At 49.6% G+C, this 18,822-nt stretch overlaps 9 protein-coding genes and 1 non-coding gene across 10 annotated transcripts; 5 read left to right on the top strand and 5 right to left on the bottom strand.

Annotated features, from left to right (window-relative positions):
• The first annotated feature begins 523 nt into the window (after positions 1-523).
• Positions 524-2,635, top strand: atg15 (triglyceride lipase ATG15). The gene has a single exon (XM_026763527.1). It carries the CDS (start codon positions 638-640, stop codon positions 2,423-2,425), a length of 1,788 nt encoding a protein of 595 aa, XP_026620882.1. The 5' UTR covers positions 524-637; the 3' UTR covers positions 2,426-2,635.
• On the bottom strand, positions 2,636-4,371 carry BDQ94DRAFT_108972 (uncharacterized protein). The gene has a single exon (XM_026763528.1). The coding sequence runs from the start codon at positions 4,328-4,330 to the stop codon at positions 2,846-2,848; it is 1,485 nt and encodes a 494-aa protein (XP_026620881.1). The 5' UTR covers positions 4,331-4,371; the 3' UTR covers positions 2,636-2,845.
• Positions 4,372-5,269: 898 nt separating this feature from the next.
• Positions 5,270-7,486, bottom strand: BDQ94DRAFT_153215 (uncharacterized protein). The gene is made up of 3 exons (XM_026768104.1): positions 6,582-7,486; positions 6,234-6,533; positions 5,270-6,171 (listed from the first exon to the last, which is right to left on the bottom strand). Exons 1-3 carry the CDS (start codon positions 6,842-6,844, stop codon positions 5,790-5,792), a joined length of 945 nt encoding a protein of 314 aa, XP_026620879.1. The 5' UTR covers positions 6,845-7,486; the 3' UTR covers positions 5,270-5,789.
• BDQ94DRAFT_175311 (uncharacterized protein) lies at positions 7,059-7,358 on the top strand (the record flags this gene model as incomplete). The annotated part of the gene is made up of 1 exon (XM_026772490.1): positions 7,059-7,358. The coding sequence occupies one exon, from the start codon at positions 7,059-7,061 to the stop codon at positions 7,356-7,358; it is 300 nt and encodes a 99-aa protein (XP_026620880.1).
• Positions 7,487-8,035: 549 nt separating the features above from the next.
• Positions 8,036-9,542, top strand: BDQ94DRAFT_153214 (FAD-dependent oxidoreductase). The gene is made up of 3 exons (XM_026768103.1): positions 8,036-8,445; positions 8,568-8,962; positions 9,028-9,542. Exons 1-3 carry the CDS (start codon positions 8,122-8,124, stop codon positions 9,515-9,517), a joined length of 1,209 nt encoding a protein of 402 aa, XP_026620878.1. The 5' UTR covers positions 8,036-8,121; the 3' UTR covers positions 9,518-9,542.
• A 46-nt stretch (positions 9,543-9,588) lies between these two features.
• BDQ94DRAFT_153209 (metallophosphoesterase family protein) lies at positions 9,589-11,839 on the bottom strand. Its single transcript, XM_026768102.1, has 3 exons — positions 11,653-11,839; positions 10,206-11,581; positions 9,589-10,155 (listed from the first exon to the last, which is right to left on the bottom strand). Exons 1-3 carry the CDS (start codon positions 11,665-11,667, stop codon positions 9,891-9,893), a joined length of 1,656 nt encoding a protein of 551 aa, XP_026620877.1. The 5' UTR covers positions 11,668-11,839; the 3' UTR covers positions 9,589-9,890.
• Positions 11,840-12,421: 582 nt separating this feature from the next.
• On the bottom strand, positions 12,422-12,493 carry BDQ94DRAFT_t253. The gene has a single exon. It is a non-coding gene; the product is annotated as a tRNA-Met (tRNA).
• Positions 12,494-13,048: 555 nt separating this feature from the next.
• Positions 13,049-14,295, top strand: BDQ94DRAFT_108931 (uncharacterized protein). The gene has a single exon (XM_026763526.1). It carries the CDS (start codon positions 13,130-13,132, stop codon positions 14,087-14,089), a length of 960 nt encoding a protein of 319 aa, XP_026620876.1. The 5' UTR covers positions 13,049-13,129; the 3' UTR covers positions 14,090-14,295.
• Positions 14,296-14,418: 123 nt separating this feature from the next.
• On the bottom strand, positions 14,419-15,675 carry BDQ94DRAFT_163309 (uncharacterized protein; the record flags this gene model as incomplete). Its single annotated transcript, XM_026769718.1, has 6 exons — positions 14,419-14,540; positions 14,629-14,756; positions 14,797-15,022; positions 15,155-15,221; positions 15,260-15,452; positions 15,605-15,675. 6 exons carry the CDS (start codon positions 15,673-15,675, stop codon positions 14,419-14,421), a joined length of 807 nt encoding a protein of 268 aa, XP_026620875.1.
• Positions 15,676-16,905: 1,230 nt separating this feature from the next.
• On the top strand, positions 16,906-18,754 carry BDQ94DRAFT_108916 (MYB DNA-binding domain protein). Its single transcript, XM_026763525.1, has one exon. It carries the CDS (start codon positions 17,020-17,022, stop codon positions 18,658-18,660), a length of 1,641 nt encoding a protein of 546 aa, XP_026620874.1. The 5' UTR covers positions 16,906-17,019; the 3' UTR covers positions 18,661-18,754.
• The last annotated feature ends 68 nt before the right edge of the window (positions 18,755-18,822 follow it).

Raw genomic sequence — 18,822 nt, 5'->3', positions numbered from 1 at the left:
AAAAAAAAGAAAATGAGAGGTTATGCCAGAGAGACGAGCATTGATGTGACGCTTGTGGAAGATGGCGTGGTCGGGGCGGTTCTGTGGGCAAGCTAGGGGGACTAGTTATAGTGGGACGTAAAAACATCCCTCATAATGGAATACTGTAACAACATAAGTATGGGATGATCCTTGGATATTGTAATCCAGCACACTCTGCAGTGGGTTCCTGGGGTGCGCTAAGTAACTAATAATCTCAGCCGGGTTTAGTCCTTCACAGGCTCTTTTCTCCGCAGTAGCTGAACACTTCATCAACCTGTCATGTACAAAGCGGGTGCCACCAGTAACCTAGGGGTTCCTGGCATTGAAAAACATGTTTTTGGAGAAGGAACAGTTTATGTGAAGTTGTATGCGGTTTATACCTTTCCAGATGGAGTGTTTGTTTGTGTTGTCCATCTGTTGCATTCCACCTTGCGGGCCACTGCCGAGGTCCTAGTAGCATTCACGTGACCGCGTATCCACTTGCCAGCCCAGTCGGTGGCCACCTCAACTACTGCTATCTATCTACAGGATGGACCCGTTTATCTAAAGCGACCCTGTTGCCATCGTTCTTAGCTCTCAGCATCATCCCTGCATCTTTGACCATCACTGTATCGCCATGAAAGGCCTTCGAGGGCATAATAAGAAGTCATTTTGGGGGAACACAAGACTTTCCGACCTGCTATGGCCGGTGACACTACTTCCAGGCCTGATCTCCGCTTATCAGCCCGTATACCTCGGATCCCGACAATCATCGCCCTTCCTCCCTCCTCAGATCCCACTGGGCGACTCGCCTCCCCTCTCAGACACCCACGAATTCACGCTTCGCCATATTTTCCACCGAGGAACTTATCAAGATCCCGATCTCCACCGCAGGCTTGATATCACGCCAGACACTCGTCTTCGGGCCGTCTCAGACGCAGGGATCGAATCCGATGTCGTCACACCGAATACTCCGCTGGTTGCTTCGTCACAACCCCTCACAATCGAAAGACTTGCAGACCGACGCCTCTCGGTCATTGAGGAACATCTTGTGACTGCGCGATCCTCTGGCTCGGCAGTTGCGCTGTCGCCGTCCGATTGGGTTATGGATACACTGCCTGGCCCAAATGTCACAGAGAAGAAGACTGTCGTTGCTTTAGCAATGATGACGGCAAATGACTATATCGAGGTACCTGGGACTGGCGATTGGCAGGATATTCATGGTCGGTTCAACCACTCCGGAAGTTTTGGGTGGCAAGGGGACGGACTCCGTGGTCACGTATATGCCGATAAGACAAATAGCACTGTTGTCATTTCCCTCAAGGGAACCTCACCGGCCTTGTTCGATGGCGAAGGCACTACCACAAATGATAAAATCAACGACAATTTATTCTTCAGCTGCTGCTGTGGCCAGGGCGGTTCTTACCTCTGGCGGCAAGTCTGCGATTGCCAGACAACTCTGTACAATGCGAACCTGACATGCATCGTTGAGGCGATGCTAGATGAGAACAGATATTATCGCGCCTCACTCGACCTTTACTCTAACATTACCGAGATGTACCCAAATGCCAACGTTTGGCTGACCGGCCATTCTTTAGGTGGTGCTGTGTCCAGCTTGCTAGGTCTAACTTTTGGGGTACCAGTCGTCACCTTTGAAGCTGTTCCGGAAGCACTCCCAGCAGCTCGTTTAGGTCTTCCCAGCCCACCAGGACATGACTCACGTTACCCTCAGTCACGAAGGAACACTGGGTCGTATCATTTCGGACATACGGCAGACCCGGTTTACATGGGAACTTGCAATGGAGTTAGCTCAGTTTGTACCTGGGGTGGCTATGCCATGGAATCCGCATGCCATACTGGCCAGATGTGTGTCTATGACACTGTTGAAGACAAAGGCTGGCGTGTTGGTCTCAGCAAACATCGCATAAACTATGTCATTGCCAATGTTCTTGCTGGTTACGACGATGTGCCCCCCTGTGCGCCTGAAGAGGAATGCTACGATTGTGAACTCTGGAAATTCTTCCGCAGTAACGGTTCTGAAATCACTACTACCACCTCGGCCACCTCTACATCCACGTCCACTACGACTAGCAGGACATCCACCTGCAAGACTCCTGGATGGTGGGGCTGCTTAGACCAAACCACGACTACCGAGACAACGTCGACCTCCACCTCCACCTCCACCTGCAAGACCCCTGGCTGGTTCGGCTGCAAAGATCCAACAACCACATCGGATATTACATCTGTACCAACAATCACCACAACTGAACCTCCCATGACCTCGACCACGACCTGCAAGACCCCGGGATGGTTCGGCTGCAAAGATGAAACAACCACTCAGGTTATTGCACCTGCAGCAACCCTCACCATAACTGAACCTCCCGTGACCTCGACTACTACCGGCAAGCACTTGGGCAGGTTTTGAACTCCCTCAAAGTGAAGCGTCGATTCGACTCACCTCTTCGAACTTGCTTCTTCTGCCTTCACAACCGCTCGAAGAGACGAGCCGGATCGCGGGCAGAAGCCTCTTTTTAGGCTTAAGGCCAGAAGCACCGACCAGGCCAGCAAGCATAACAACAAACAGCACCCGTGTCCAGCAACACCCGAGTGGACTTTTACGCCGGCACTGACCTCACGAGACCGCCTTACCAGACATCCTTCCACACCTGTTTTTGAGACCGAGGAATCCATCTGAGCCCGAAAAATCGAAGCCCCTTTTCACCCTTGCCATTCTCGCATTGCGTCGCGCTCCGTGTGACATATCACATCTTGGTACGACTACCGGCATCGCTAGACAAGCGTAGTTTTGGTGTTGTGACTTTTCTTTGGTTCCCTTTCTCTTTGGCTATTTCTCAGTGGTCCATTTGGCATCGGTATCATACCATTCTACATTGAGTACTCGCCGTGGCACATAGAAGGACGCAACGGGATTGTCCCAATTAATGGCGAGATCATCAGCGGTGAATTTGCTGGCCAATAAACGAGGCGATTGTATCAGCTTGTAAAAAGATTCTGCAACGTCTAGCTGACCGACCTCTCGGTAGGCGAGAGCGAGGAACATAGCGGATAAGTCGCTGCCCATGTTCAGTCCCAGCTCCCACCACTCCAGGGCAAGATTATTGTAGTATTCATGGGTTGGCAGACCATGGACAATGCTGGAGTAAAGAGTTTCCAGTCTGCCCTTTTTGAGTAACTCTCTAGAGTTTTCTGCTGACCGCGGAACAAATGTCTTCTCACCCCGACGGGGGAACAGTCCTCTCGCAGTCAGGTAGTAGAAATGGGCCAAAGAGGTGCAAGCACTGGGAATACCGGCCATTGCAGCCTGATGCATGTACTGCTCATACTTTTCATAATCACCCGCCTCAAACATCACAGATGCATAATTTGACAAGAAGTTGGGCTCTTGGTAGTCCACCCCCGCCAGACGGGCCAGCTCATCTCTGCCAATGCCCCAATCCACTCCCTTCTTCTTCAGCTCCTCCTGTAGACGGATGTACGTTGGCCACACCTCGGGGATGTTGTAGAATGAAAGAGGTGTCTCCAGGCCCTCCACTCGTGGTGAAGGATAGATGGTCGACATGAGCTCGTCCATAAGTGGCACCGCGCTTTCATGCTCCCCTCGGGCAATTAGAGTCCTCACATAAACATGCATGGCGCGAGGATCACGATCTTGCAACGCCCATTGTTCAACTTTATCCAGGAATTGGGTGCGTAGAGGGTAGTTCGGGTGCGCGTCATCGAGGTTCCTATGGGCGAGCATGAGGGTAGGGGATCTTGCGCCTGCGAGGGCACAGGCACTGTGGAGCCAAACTTCCAGGGCACGGTTATCCGGGCTGAGTAGGCATCTCGAAACGTTCCAGATAACCTCGACATTCGTGGAAATCGCGCGAATCGCTTGTGATGATGGAGGCTGGGAATAGGCGGTTCGTAGCAGGGATTGTGCGATTTGTTTATATTTCTCGAGACTCAGCTTCGTGCTGCCGTAACTTCCCTCGTAGCTGTGGGTTTCCTTCCACCGATAATAGTGTTCCTCCACGGTCTTTTCCAGCCTTTGGAGCATTCCCTCGACATCACCTTGGACAGCGTGCGCGAATACTCCGTCAATTGTGAAGACGGCTTGCCTCCGGGTGGATTGGGCCTTCCGAGCGGTAGGAGATCGTAGCGCAGCATTAGAGGGGGTCGTATGGAAAGATTTGGTTTCACTGCGCGAGAGCCGGCGATGGCGGGTAGAATGGCTCAGGGGAGTAAAAGTGCGCGTCAGGGAGATGGCTTCCGGGTGCCATCGTAGGCGACATTGCCGCAAGGCAGACGAGGTCCGGCTAAGGGACATGTTGAGGACGTCAGTGAGCCACAAGTGAGAGAGTTCGAGAGGTCACTTGGGTGGAATCTCGACCAGTCTCGATATGCTAGCAGCAAGATGGTCCGGTCGCGGTCACGTGCTACAGAGCACGCTCGTCCTTCTCTTATGCTCAGTCATGTGATTTTTTAGTATTTAAATAACTGGTGTTAACTAACAAACCAGTTCATTATGAAATAAACACAATTTCATCCTCTTGTAACTTATTCCACATGGAATGAACTCAATTATCATCTCCTCAAAATGTCTTCCCCCATATTTTCTACTCTAATCTGGTCGTCTAGTATGCCGCAAAAACCGTGGCATCTCTTTTCTGCTCAATGAACTTGCCGCAATAGGACACTATATATTATCAACACAATGCAATTTACTACAAATAGTAAAGGCTGGCAGCTACTTAGTATTATTTGCTGCTGTTGGCAGGAAATCGGCACTCTTACTTCCCTGCCGATCATTGCGTTCATCCTTCCTTTCATTAGCTCAAATGAATTCACACTTTCGGCCGATATAGTGGTTATCACTCATTTATGCGCCGACCAATCTGGCGAAGCACTTGGTAAAGACTATAGAATGTTTAGCCTTGTCCTAGGCACCTGATACACACTCAGCATGATGTTAGTTTCTAACCTCATACTGGAAAAGTAGCACGTATCCTAACACAGACCATGTTGATGTTGGTCGTGGTTCCCGCATAGAAGATTTTTTCGAGACAGTAGGAGCAAATCACTTAGCCGTCTATTGGGTTCGATGAACTGGGAATATATCGCAAGTATGGAGCCAAGTCCACTGGCAAAGCGCATACCAATTGGACTCGATTTAAAAGCAGGGGCATATCAGGGAAGTTAGCTATTCAAAGACACCGCGCGCTCAAACGGAGAGGAGTTTACGAGCGCCTCAAGAGCCAACTTTGAGCTTTAAGGCTTGCATGAAAGCCCGAGAATATAGGCTTCTACTATATAATCTAAAGACCTTAATATGAAACAGTCATTCAACAACAACATATATTGGTGCTGACCTCAAAGGATTTTAGCGTAATGGGGGTGAATAAGAGAAGGTGGGGGAAGGGAAGCGCGATAACACTAGACGAAGTAGAGACAGGAGGCGAACAAACAACATGATATGATCCCGATGACTGACCTGCAATCACACTTGAAAATATAACCGACGAACTCCACATGATATCAGTGCAAGATGGTATAGAAATCAAAACTTGAGGGTGTAGATGTAGGAATAGTAGAGGACATCCAGATATGAGGGTAAAAGTAAGTGTGAATTCGACTGTTTGGCATTACATGTCATTGTAAGCTAGTATATCGGTCTTAACGTAGCAACAACGAGCGGGAACCGAAACTATGGAGCACGTTGATCCCTTGACAGGCACTAGCAATGATCTCAAGGCACCTCTCCAGTCTTAGGTAGACTGCAACGCCAGTTAGCTCTCATTCGCCTTGTTGGTCTGCACAAAGGATGTTTGGGACTGAGCTTGGTGTCCGGAAAGGGTCTCCGCCGACTCTTGGTGCATTGAGCGGCGAGGGTTTGGTGAACTGAAGTGCTGACGAAGTGGGAGATCCGCCGACGATACATCAGTGCTTCGAGTGATAGTCTTATGGAACGATGCCTTGCCAGGCATGCCCGTCGGCATTGGCCCGGTTTGCCTCGGCACGGTCATAGGAATGCCAGGCGACTTCAGCACGTAGTCTTCGAATTCCTTCATGGTTCTTCGCTCCTCGCGCAGCTCTTCCCGTTCTTGGCGCTCTTCTTTCGTCATGACGCAATTCTGCAAGCTGACGCCGAGCACGGCAACGTAGTACAGGCTGTAAGGCGGATTAGCTGACTGTTCCAGAGAAAGGGTATTAGAGGACAGGAGTATCCTCACATGAGAATTATGGAAAATGCAAATAGTGCCTTGGCTTGCATACAGTAATGAACGTCTGTTTTGACAGCAGCCACTGAGCATTTCTTCGAGATGTACCATGGTGCACCCGGTTGAGGGTGCTCGGGATCGGACATATCGGGACCAGCCTGGTAGCGAACGGAATAGATGTACACGGCGATCAAGCCGGCATGGACAAAGGCCGACAAGGGCGGAGTAAGCATGTGGAGGATGTGGACCGGAATCTTTGTAATCCACACGAAGACACTCAGGATGCCCAGGACAAGGTTGTACTCCGTGATGCTGTTTCAGTGTTAGCCATGGGTTCTGAACCAGAAGGCTTCCACATACAATGAACTCCAGACAATGGGGGTCTTGAAGGGCCGATGGTTGGCTGCGGCGTAGAGTCTATCGTTTGGTGAACTATTGAACCCATTGTCTGCGCCATCTTGCCAGAGCTTCGTCCGGTAGAGGTCGTGAGAAGCGATACCAGTGAGCGTAAGGATGATGATTGTAAGAGGCAGTTCAATGATCATGAATATATACATCAAGTTGTGGTTACGCCATTTCGTCGGAAAGAAATCACGAAGTGGCGGCATGCGCATGCGCATCATGGCTGTTTGTGTTGAGGGACTCGGATGTTGTCAAAGCCAGCTAGGGGAATGAATCGCAATGGACAGTATCAAGATAGTAACTAGAACTCTTTTCAATGGAGTGCTTGGGCTCGTGTTTCACTCGCGACTGATGGCCAGGCCGGTTAGCTGTACGTTCAGCTCACTGGCATCAAACACCAAACCATAAAACACAGATGAGAGCAGAGAAACAAAAATGGCTACCAGAGAGGAGCTCCGGGTGATCAGCTGGGGCGATGGCGAGGATAAGAAGTCTGGCACCCCGGAAGCGCCAGCGTCCATCCTCTTGTGGTGCATGGCCCAGACGGAGAGAGGGGGCAATATCACAGCAATGCAATGGCAAGCCAGGAAAGCGGGAAATGCAGTTGATGTTTCCAACGGGTTGCATCTGGCCAATGCTTGCCGTCTAGGAAGCGCCAGCATCGGCGCCAGGCCGGGGTGCATCGCCAATGAGGCGGCAGAAGTAGCCGTTTGGCTGACGGCCGTCACACGCTAGGCGTGTGATGGGGAAGGCGATCTGCATGCTCCCAGCAACCCTTCACGCAACGGGACTAGGAGGAGGATCTGCCCGCCGGTTGGTGGGTGCAACCCATGAGAGTACCAGCTATAATTGCTAACCATCAGATGGCTCAATACCTACGTGCCAGAGGAAAGAAGCGTGGAGACAGGGAGACGATGAATGAGGTGGTGTCGCATCATGTGACCATTACCATCCATCGAAAAGGATGCCCGGACTGCCCAATCAGAGTGTGAAGCGCCCAGGTGGAGCAAGCAGACCGCGTGCGATGCTGTTTAGTATCAGCTTAGTAGTTGTGACTGCGCGTGCATAAGGAAACTTGGGGAGGGGTTGGCAGTCATTAGGAACATCACATCAGTTCCCTGTCTGTCTTGTTGAGTACTATTGCTGAGTGAGTACAATGTGGATGTTGACGCACAAAGATGGGAATACATCCAAACCTGAATGGAAGAGAAAAAGAGTTCGCTGCAAACAACTGAACTAGGCACATGACATCCCCCAACGTCATCCATCTACCCTCGACTAAGTACTTCGTACTTCTACCAAAGAAGCAACACGCTGTTGTTGACCACAACACAGTCAATCCCAATGCAATAAATACCTGCTAATCCATGTAAAGACACTAAAGGCTCCTCCCGCCAGCTGGCCCTGTGAATCCTCAAGCTACTACAGAGTACTAGACGACTAGTACTATCTATATTCTCCAAGAAACAACGGTCCTCGACAATCATTGGACCTCCGGATGCGGAGACTCCTACTACTGCAGTGCCATCAACTGCTCCCAGTTCAACCTCGCCATCCCCCATCAGCTCTCTTCTCTAAGCGCCGGCTCTCGACTGCGAACCAATTGTGCTGCTATCATCAAGCACACCACATGAGCTCCCCGACAAACCGGAAGGGCTCACTGCCCCATCAATTGCGTACCGCTGCCGAACCCCGCCAGAACCGACTGTACAATGTCCGGCTGTCGCATGTCGAACAGGCCAATCCTTCCGTGCGGCTACTACAGCTGACCATACCCCCGGAGGTCCAGAATGCCGAAGATGAAGGTCAGGAAGTGGAAGAAGTATGATATTTCTTTCCTTTTTGTTTTTTCTATATAATAATTCCAACCACATACCTATAATTTTCATATTAACAGCAACATATCCGCTCCCCGACCAACCACATCGTGCTAACACCCAACAGTTAGCCAATCCCCAACAACCTCTAACATTCCTCCCGGGTCAATGGCTCGACGTTCATATCCCTTCTATCCCCAATGCAGGCGGCTTCAGCATTACCTCCACTCCAGCCGACGCACAAGTCCTCCCATCCCTAGAATCTCCCGCCGAGGCAATCACAACCGACGAAACCGACGTTCCACCCATCGACCCGCGCGGTCGGCCACCCTACGTAGAGTTAGCTGTGCAATATGCGCCCTCCAACCCAGCCAGCGCATGGCTCTGGCGACCGGCGGATGAGATCCTTGGCACGGAACTTAGTATCCGCGTCGGAGGGAGTTTTGTATGGCCTCCGTCTTCAAACGTGGACTTAACGAAAGTTCGGAATGTAGTTTTCGTGGCAGGCGGGGTAGGGATCAAGTGAGTGTGATGTCGATTCATAAACAGGAAAGAGAATTCGTAGCTAACTACTAACACAACCACAGCCCACTAATGTCCATGCTATCGCATCTGAACAATGGCGACGAGATAGCTCTCCCTCACCCGTCATTCAATATTCGATTTCTGTACTCAACGAAACTCCCACGGAAAGAAGAAGGAACAGTAACCGGGAGTGGTAGTGGTGGTGGTAGTAGTCTGGAGCAAATATTGTTCCTTTCACGTCTACGACAGATCATTGCGTCGCAGTCACAAATTCGTCGATTGCAGATTAGTTTAGACCTTTTCATCACCGATCCTGGTTTGGATCAAAGTTCTCTTACTGGTTCTGCGGAATCTAAGGATCTGACCCTGCATATGAGGAGGATTAATCGGGATGATTTACGCAAGGCGATCAGTAATCCTGATGGTAGTATTGAGGCGGCAGAGACTGTGTGTTATGTGTGTGGTCCGCCTGGGATGACTGATGATGTGGTCGGCAACCTTGAGGGCTTTCTTGGGGATAAGGAGCGCGTGTATTATGAAAAGTGGTGGTAATAGAGTAGGTTTGAAAGAAGAGAGGAAAAAAAAAAAAAAAAAAAAAAAAAAAAAAAAAAAAAAAAAAAAAAAAAAAAAAAAAAAAAAAAAAAAAAAAAAAAAAAACCATCAGTTTTGTTGAGAAATTGCCTGCTATCGCAGCCCACGCATCCTGCAAATGTCGGAATCGAATAGTAATATGATACAAAGAAAAGAAGAGGAATGTCCGCCGGTTAAGTCTCAAATAGGAACGCCTCCCCAGTGATAGATGTAAAAGCCTCGAATAGATGATGTCGTCCGAAAAGCAGGGCCATATACGTCTCGCGAGACCCAGCTCGAAAAGAAAGGAGAGAAAAATACCAATCAGCGCTTAAGAAAGGCATCAATCTCCGATTCACTTTTCTTGTTCAGGCCCTTTGACAATGCCACCGTCGATAATCATCATCTCGTCAATTTTTGCTTCCGTCTCGCCATACTCCAGCCGCTTGTATGTCACCACACGGCCAGGGTTCATGTCAAAGTCATAGAAGCGCACGCGGCGCACATAACCCCCGTATCCTCCGTACCCGCCGAAACCAGCGCCTCCTCCATAGCACATCCAAAGGGAAGGCTTTTCCTCGTTATCCCGATTGAGCATGCAATAGTCATTGACATGATCACTAGAGCGGGTTAGCAAAGGGTCATGGATGGGCGGAAAAGGCATGCTTACTGTCCACAGCTCACAAACAGGATACCCTCTTCTTCAAGGGCATCCTTAAAGCCCGAGTTAAAGCCTGGCGCTGTTGGAATTTCGGTCCAGTTACCTCGGTAATAGTTATTGGGATCACGATATTCTGGCAACGGAATGTGAATGAATGCCATGTTCATGTGCATGTGGGTGTATTCATGGTGCTTCGTCTTCAACCCCTGGGCAGTGTTCTTGAACCACCGAATTTGACTCGGCTTGATCCAGTCATACCCGCGGAACTGCCGTTCATCAGGAGAGTACGAGTGAGAGTCCAGAAGGTAGAGGGTTAGCGCGGAGTGGGTGGTGCTTCCGCGGCCAAGAATCTCAACATAATAATTTCCGACTCCGTCGATCTCCTCGGGGCCGGCAGTTGATAAAGAGTACGGCAGATCCTCCAAAATAGTCATGAGTTCCGGCCGCTTCAGGTTACCTTCGTCATCATGGTTGCCGAAAATGGCCGCGTAGGGTATTTTGCGATCAACAAGCAGTTTAACAGACTTGAAAAGAGCACTCTGAGCATCTCTAGAAGTCTCACCATTGACCTGGTCGCCGCTTAATACAACAAAATCAGGCTGCTCTTCGTCTAGGAGCCTTTCCACGAATTCTAGCGTCCGAGGATCGGCTTCACACTTCTGTCCTGGGACGGGTTCAGCCGGGACGGGGTCACGGCAAGCCCCTAAGCCGGTGCTCAGATGCAAGTCAGCCAGCTGCATGATCTTGAAGCGCCCATTTTCGTTTATCCTGGGCACTGGCTTCTTCGTTTTGGGGGGATCTCCCCGGCGAACGCTGATTCGAGTTTCCAGTTCTTCCGTCCTGCTATCCAGTAGCAGTGGAGTATCCCTAACTTCCCAGCCAATTCGCGGATCGACTGCATCGGCACCGAAGAGAACATCGATAGCGGTGATTGCTTTCCCCGAATCACTTGCGTGGCGCTTAGCGGTTCGCTTCAGCCAGATACCACCGGGTCTCTGCTCCCATGTCTCTCCTTGTGCCTCAGGATCCTCCGAATACTCGGGAACAAGTCGGCTGATCTTAAGGTCAATAACAACCTTGTCTGTAGGAAGCAGTTCCTCCTCTTTCTTTCGCTCAAATCGAACAAATGCGCTTGAGGTCCAACCGGTGCGAAGGTAAAGGTCTTTCTCGATCTGTGACCAGGACTCCTGGCTTGGTTGACAGTTCGAAAAGACGTTGATGGAAGAACAAGTCACAACAGTGACATCGGTTATGGCGTAGCCAGCATAGTGGGATGGAAGATGGCCGTGGATGGAGGCAGGAAGGACACGGAACCTGTTGTCCAAGGTCACGACGAGGAGAGCGATGAAAGATGCGAAGATAGCGAGCTGCACGCCCGCTCGAACCTGTACAGATCTCCTATTAGTTCTAAATCTCCTGATGGGAGATTCCCATGGTTAGACGAAAAGGGACATACAAGTCGGCGTGTCATGTTAGGAATAGTTGATACCCCTGGCCAGTTCTAATCAGATAAGAAGTGGCCGAGCGCAAAAGCATATTGAAAAACAGAGCCACAAGAAAGTATTAGGGGGGCTCACCACAGAGAAGACCTGATACTAGGTCATCTCAAGGGGCCAATAATTCGTATGGAGGGGAAAGAAGACGGTCGAGTACCGGAGGATATCCTTCCTATTCATTCATTCAGCTCGGAGCCTATCCTTTGGGAAGGCGGTCGGTCACATGTCAGTGGCCAGCCGGGGTGATTACCAGCGACTAACCAATTCAGGTATAGTCACTTAGACCCCTACGCTAGTCCATTTGGAGATATAGATGGTGAATCATCTATTCCATTGAAATGGTCCGTCTAAGCACAAGGGTATATAAGCTAAATCTATGTTGCTGGTGCATATATACCGTTCATACTCAAGTTGTCTATATCTAGTACCATCTCAAAGATAAAATCGTTTCTTGGCTGAAACGCATCATCACTTCTTCGCACCCCTCATCGACCGCCCATAGTTCAAGCGACCGCGTCCCCCCCCCCCCCCCCCCCCCCCCCCCCCCATGTAATCCAGAGCAACCTCCGCAACTGAAATCTTGCCACTCAGGTTATCCTTAATTGTAGCAAGAATGACTCCCAGCTAATCAAATAGCGTGGAGCAGCCTGCGCTAGAAATCTGCGAGGCGGAAATAGATCGAATGAGATTAGATGTGGCTGTGAAAATGAAAAAAAAAAAAAGTAAAGATAGCATGTCCTGGTTTCGATCCAGGGACCTCCGGGTTATGAGCCCGGCGCTCTTCCCCTGAGCTAACATGCTGGATGAGTGACAAAAGGTCGTTAGTTTTAATATATGATCCCACTCTAAAGTCAATCTAATCTTATTAACGTCTGCCATAGCCTCAGAGAACCCTTGATTTTGCACAAGGCTCTTTTCTAATCAGATCTGTTAGGTATGCACGCCGAGTGCTAGTACCAGCATTGCATGAAAGGACTACAATATCATTATTCGATAATCTACAATACATGCTATGAACTAAATAGACAAGACAGCTTTGTCTCTGTTATCTGCACAGCTTGTAGCTGATAAGGGACGCGCTCGTTAGGATCTCAAGTACTAGGATGCCATGACGGTATCCCTTGGGCACAGAGTCCTTTCCTCTTCTCTTTCATGAGGACATATTATTCAGTATCATAACGTATTCGTAGGATTGATAACTATAACTTCCCCTCAACTCAGACGGACAAAGTCCCCACAGGCGCAGCTGTACTCTTTTTTCGGGGCAGAGATCACGGTCACGTGGCACTGAGACTCCATGTCCTTCCCGGTCCCACGGATCTTAGTAGCACGCTTCCTCGAGCCAGCCCCTTTTGACCGTATACTATCATCGATCCCCCGGAATACGGAATCCACGTTTATGCCAGGGGTAGGCAACCCCCCTCCGACTACATAACCATGTCCAATATGATTTCCTCGACTTTTGCCCCCAGCCTATCGCGCCGGGACACCAAATCCAGCATCAGTCATGACCCATCGGTGGGGTCCATACCACCCCCGTTAACGAGTGGTAGCGGATCACTTGGGCCTCAAAGCGCAGCAGCAATCTATCAGCATATCCACGATATGGCTGCTAAGCGGATCTCTACACTGGGCTATTTGCGCAAAGCGCATGAAGGTCGCATCTACTGGTTCAACACAGTCCACTTTTCCCGGACCGATATCAATCGATTGCCATACTTCGAGCCTCGTAAACTTGCCCGTCGCGCCATCAATTACCTTCTCTTGGGCCTCTCCCTGCCCCCGATTCTCGATGTCAGCACAACACCCGTGGAGTTTCTTCGCGCACTCAACACTCTCTTAATTGAATTTGAGGCTTTTCAGCAAGTGCATCCTCCCGACGGCACCTCCTCCTCCACCCTCACTCGCGCCCGTATCCCTCAGATGTTCAAGCGTGCCGCCCACGCCGGCACGAAAGCGCGCCGCACCAGCTCGGCCACAGAAATTGGCCTACCGATGCAATCCAGTGACCCGACGGACTTGAAATCAATGGCGAGTAACTCCAGCGCGGCGGCTGCGACCGTCTCGTTTCCGCATACGGAGGCCTCAGAGCTCCTCCCGGGTGAGGAGTACACATATCTTCTGACGCCATTATTACCCTTTGAACCGGACTATTTCGAAACATTCGTTACTCTGTGTGATATTCTCATTGACTGTTACACACGGTTGGTGTCACTGGTCTTCACACCTTCAGTATGTACTGTCGCATTGGGAGAAATGTTTTCCAAGGCGGATGCCAAGATAAGGAAGATTATGGTGGCGGGGATTATACGCGAATTTGAGGATGCTAGCCGTCACCAGGCTAAGAGTGAACTCAATAGCGTTGGTCGCGTGGTCTTGGGTGGGTTGATGGGTTAACCTGGAATGGTGACATGGGCTGTCAGGATTTGACTCTCAACATCATTGCCTCCGCTGGTGACGAACCGAATTTCAGGTGCTGGCAGCTCCTTAACACATAGCTCTCAAGGCTAATACGACACAACTGGTTGAGTCAACTCCGCAGTCAGCAAGCGATATTCTAGTCAATATATACACCCACCAGTCTCGCTTCCACAGTACGCCTCAATAAGGCAAATTTTGAGCGATACTCGATTAATTTTCTCGTCCCATAGATACTACGCGGCATGCGACAACTACCAGGGATATTGATATCGTTCGATTGATTCATTGCCCGCTTTGGCACTTGCTCAAAGCAAAACGATGGGACTCACCACCCCTGCCTTCCGAACCGGCTCGAAGAGACGGGCTGAATTGTGGGCTCCAGCCTCCTTATAAGCCCACCAGCGAGCTGTCATGATGGCAAGCAACACTGGAACAAAACACTACATCAACACCGACAATATGAGAACTCTCACAAGGCACTCTTAAATGCCCGCTCGACGGCGGGAGGTTCATACCATTCTGAAGACCGAGGCACTCCTCCCCATAGTCGACCTTGCGTCGCGTCGCACTTCGCATGACGTTTGAAATCTGGCCGCCGGCATCGTTTGTGCAGCTACCAAGAAGGAAATACTGAAGCCCGTGGCTGCGCAATCTTTAATGCCATTCAATTTGTATATTTTGACCTGATCGAGCTCGGTATACAAGATGCTAGCTGTTCAGGTGCTTCGCTGTCTAAATGCACTGATGCAAGAGTATGGCCCAGAACGCCGTACCCCATGATATCACGCAAAGTATCCGACACATTTAAGTAATGCCATGCCGTGTATCTACAAACCGTCAATGCCTCAGCTGAACACGGAGAAACTAGGTGTAGAATCAAACGAGTGTCGCAGGTGGCCCACCAGTTGCCTGCAAATTGCTATCCTCTGTCTTTGCCACTAGTTACTTCCTGCTTCCTAACCGCAAGTTCTCCCTGGTAGGCTTAGTCTTCCGCGGTAAACCAGACGGGGCGTACTTGGGGCTTCTACGCAGTGTCTTCACTGTCTGCCTCAATAGCCCATGGGTCTAGGTGTTTCTGGCCTAGGTTAAAATCCGGGTCCGATTTGACCTCCCGATCGAATCTACATCTGGAAATCCTTATCTAACATCTGCCTCCGTAGCCGCAGGAAGCGGAAGCACTCCAGTAGCGCGAGATTCAATCAAATATGGTCTGTCCCCGGTCCCCACAGCTGTATGGCTAGCCGTGCACTGATTGACCCACCTTTTCTGAAACTTGCTGCGAACCGTCCTCTTGGCAACATATGCCAGCTGTATTATCTTCTGGCCCAGTTGTGGATTGCTGTACGTGGCCACGAGAGTGTGTTGCCCATAAATTATTAGGGTCTAGTCATCAAATAATATGCTTTAGACGCCTTAGTTACCGGTTACATAGGGATGTAATTATTCCTCAACATGTTTTCCCAGTAGAAGGGTACCTAATGCCTGGTGAACAGGTCTGGCTTTTCGGGGATACTGCGAAGGGTGAGAATGGAGAAGGGCAAGAAAGGCTGTGCACCCGACATCAGCTCAAACCCTTTTGAAGATCACGACCCAAGTGGCTGTATTACAATTGATACTTTGAATGAAGATGCGATGCAGATGACAGTCGCATTCATCACGCGTTATCACTGCCACAACCATACTGGATAACGGTACGAGTGGTTTATCATCTAGTGATTTTCTACTAATCTAAATACAACCAGCAATATATAAATTAACCAACCTACAGAGTAACCTAACACCCAATAATTCATTTCAACTTACTCCAACATATGTACATTCTCATGCTGTGCTTAGCTGTTGTGGATGACTGATTGGTCGAACTCGGCGGTTAGTTAGTCTGTCTGTGTGTGTTAACTAGTTACTTATCAAATTTGATTATGTAATATATCGAATGTTACCTGTCTATTCTTCCTTTCTTGAGATTCTTTGTTGTTATTATCTACAATGATTGTTGACTGTTACCCATTCTGCTGTGCATGACTGACTTTGCTGCTTCATTCCCTCTGCGTGGCATTTCCTGCTTGGATCATCTTATATTATTATAGCAATTTGCTTCCGGTGACTGACTTTTGAATTACTGACACTGCAGTAAGGCGCAAGAGAGCGGATAGAAACGAGCCTGAGCAGCTCTTTTATTTATTTTTTTCTTTTGGGGGGATATGGTCGGATCGCACCATATTGATGGCTTGCAAGATAGCCCGGCAGAGAGTTTGAAAGAAGTAAACTCCTTTCTATCCAAGTTGTGTTAGCCTCTGGATTGTTTACTTAACGGTGTCGCTGCTGATTCCGAAATCCAATGGGTGCCCTGCTACTTACAATCTAGATAACCAAACGGCCTCGTGGGTGCCTCATCCCCGGCACTCTTTCTGCCTGTCTTTGGCAACCCGCCTTACTGACCGCCCTTGACAGGGAAAATCCTAAAAAAGCAAAAAGAAAGTTGAGCAGACCGAGGTTCGACTGCGTGTCAGTAGGGTTTCTCAACTGACCACAGCTTTCACTTAGCAAAAGACTCCTCGGTGGTTTCCTCCCCTTAGGAGACAGTGCCGGCTGCACAGCTTCAGAAGCAAGGCAGAGGATGCGACACCTAACAAGAGCTCAGAGATATCAACCCTGACCGCCCTAACCAGGAAATGCATGGAACATCTCTCCGCTAAAGAAAGCTTGAACGGCACCGCCAAAAGTCGCGCCGCGCCGCTCGCGCCGCTCCAAAGCTTTCTCGGCGACTTTTCCCTAGATTTTTTTTGTCTGACAGATTACTCACCCTTCACTCACCTCAAACAATTTTTCTGCGTCCACAGTTCTTTTTGAGGTTTCAATTTCCACTGGGAAACTGGAATTTTCTTTCTTCACTCTGTTGCTTCGAAATGAGCAACTCGTCGCCTCAATATGCTTCCCAAAAGCGGAACAACGCCCCCGAGGATTTCGAGGACAGTCAAACGGGATTGGAAATACCTTCGACCCCTTCAACACCCATAAAAGGAGTCAAGCAGGAGCTACAGGCAAATGGATCAAAATCCAGACGGAAGAGGAGAGCTTTGGATAATGCCACCAACAATGCTGCACTGACATTGTCTCAACCATCGCAGCACAGTACACCAATGGATCATCCACCAAAGCGCAAGAAGGTCCGCGAGTCCATAGAAAGCCAGATACAGAGTCGCAAAACAGATGTGGCCAAGGAAAACCTCGACAATGTACTCCTGGAGAACGCATCTTCAGCTTCACTCGCTCTAGAACCAGAAAATAAGGACAAAGAGGGAGGGTCTGCCCAGGAGGAATTAGAAGGAAACCTGACCACAGCGTCAAAACAATCTATCGAGAAATATAAAGGCTTGGTGGACTTTAAAAAGGGCAAGCGCGGTCTGGATGCCAGCAAAGGGAAAGGAGACAGATCTGGTTTCTTCACACCGGAGGAAGTAAAGGGATTGGAATCATTCAAACTAGATTTCTGCACCACCCATGGCATGTCGAGCGATACGTTCGACCTTATGGTGCAGCATTCAGAAAGGGACAAGTCAAACCCCTTCCCTTGTCCTACGGAAATTACCACAAAACCGGCTTTCTGGAAAAAGGTCTATGAGATTATTCCGGGTCGCAACAAGAGATCGGTTTATCGGTTCATGAGACGACACTTTCAATGTACAACTCAGAAGCCACATTATTGGACTGCCGAACAAGATGACGAGCTCATCTTACTTCATGAACGCCACGGGCCCAAGTGGGCTCACATCGCCAAGATGATTGGTAGAAGCGATGACGATGTGATACAGCGATGGAGGAATCACCTCGAACATCGCCAGACGATGAATCGAGGGCCTTGGTCTGAATGGGAAGTATCTGCACTACTAGAGCATCTACAGGCCTGGTGGACCCACATGAAGAAGTTAGGCCATGATGTTGGCCGGGATATCTATGAGATAGATGAATCCAAGATCTCTTGGGGAAACATCAGCAACAGCATGGACAACTGCCGTTCCAGGCAGCAGTGTGGAGACAAATTTCGCAAGATCAGGCGCAAGGTCTTGACTCGGCGTAGCATGGGAAACCCGGATGCTTTCTACGACCCCGTTGTGGAGGCAAAACCACCAAAGCGCCGAGGTAAATCGAGGTCGATTACGTCTTCTCAGAGCCAATCAAACAAGCACTTTAAAAGTTCTGAATACGTGGAGTCGGATGACGAGTCAGGCGAAGAGGAGACCGAGACTGACAATACTTCCAGTATGGATCAATCAACGTCCAAGTTTGATGACAATTCGTCTTCGTCTTCGAAGTCGCTGAAATCTGCACCGAAGAACGTCAATCATTCAGTTCATTCCTTGGAAGACAGCGATAGGTCCGATCCGGAAATTTCCATCTCCGGGTCAGAAGACTCAGATTCCGAGTCGAACCCAGGGAAATCAGGTTCTGATAATGATACCGGTAGTCTTCGTTCGGTACAACCGTCTGGCAAGAAGCAGTCTTCGGGACACAAGGACACTGGAAGCCACAAAAGACAACGGCGGTGATTATGGAGACAAGCCTTTCTGTGGGAAGTCAATAATAAGAAGGACTCACTTTGAAAACGCTTCCTCCGCTCTAAGAGACGAGCCGGATCGCAAGTTGCGACTCCTTAACCTACCATCACACCAGCAAGCATGCCGACAGGGACACCAGCAGAAATGCCAGCG

Source organism: Aspergillus welwitschiae, assembly GCF_003344945.1.
Source record: "Aspergillus welwitschiae strain CBS 139.54b unplaced genomic scaffold BDQ94scaffold_52, whole genome shotgun sequence".
Lineage (NCBI taxonomy): Eukaryota > Fungi > Ascomycota > Eurotiomycetes > Eurotiales > Aspergillaceae > Aspergillus > Aspergillus welwitschiae.
The sequence above is the reverse complement of the archived record's forward strand: the minus strand, read 5'-3'. Positions and strand labels throughout refer to the sequence as shown.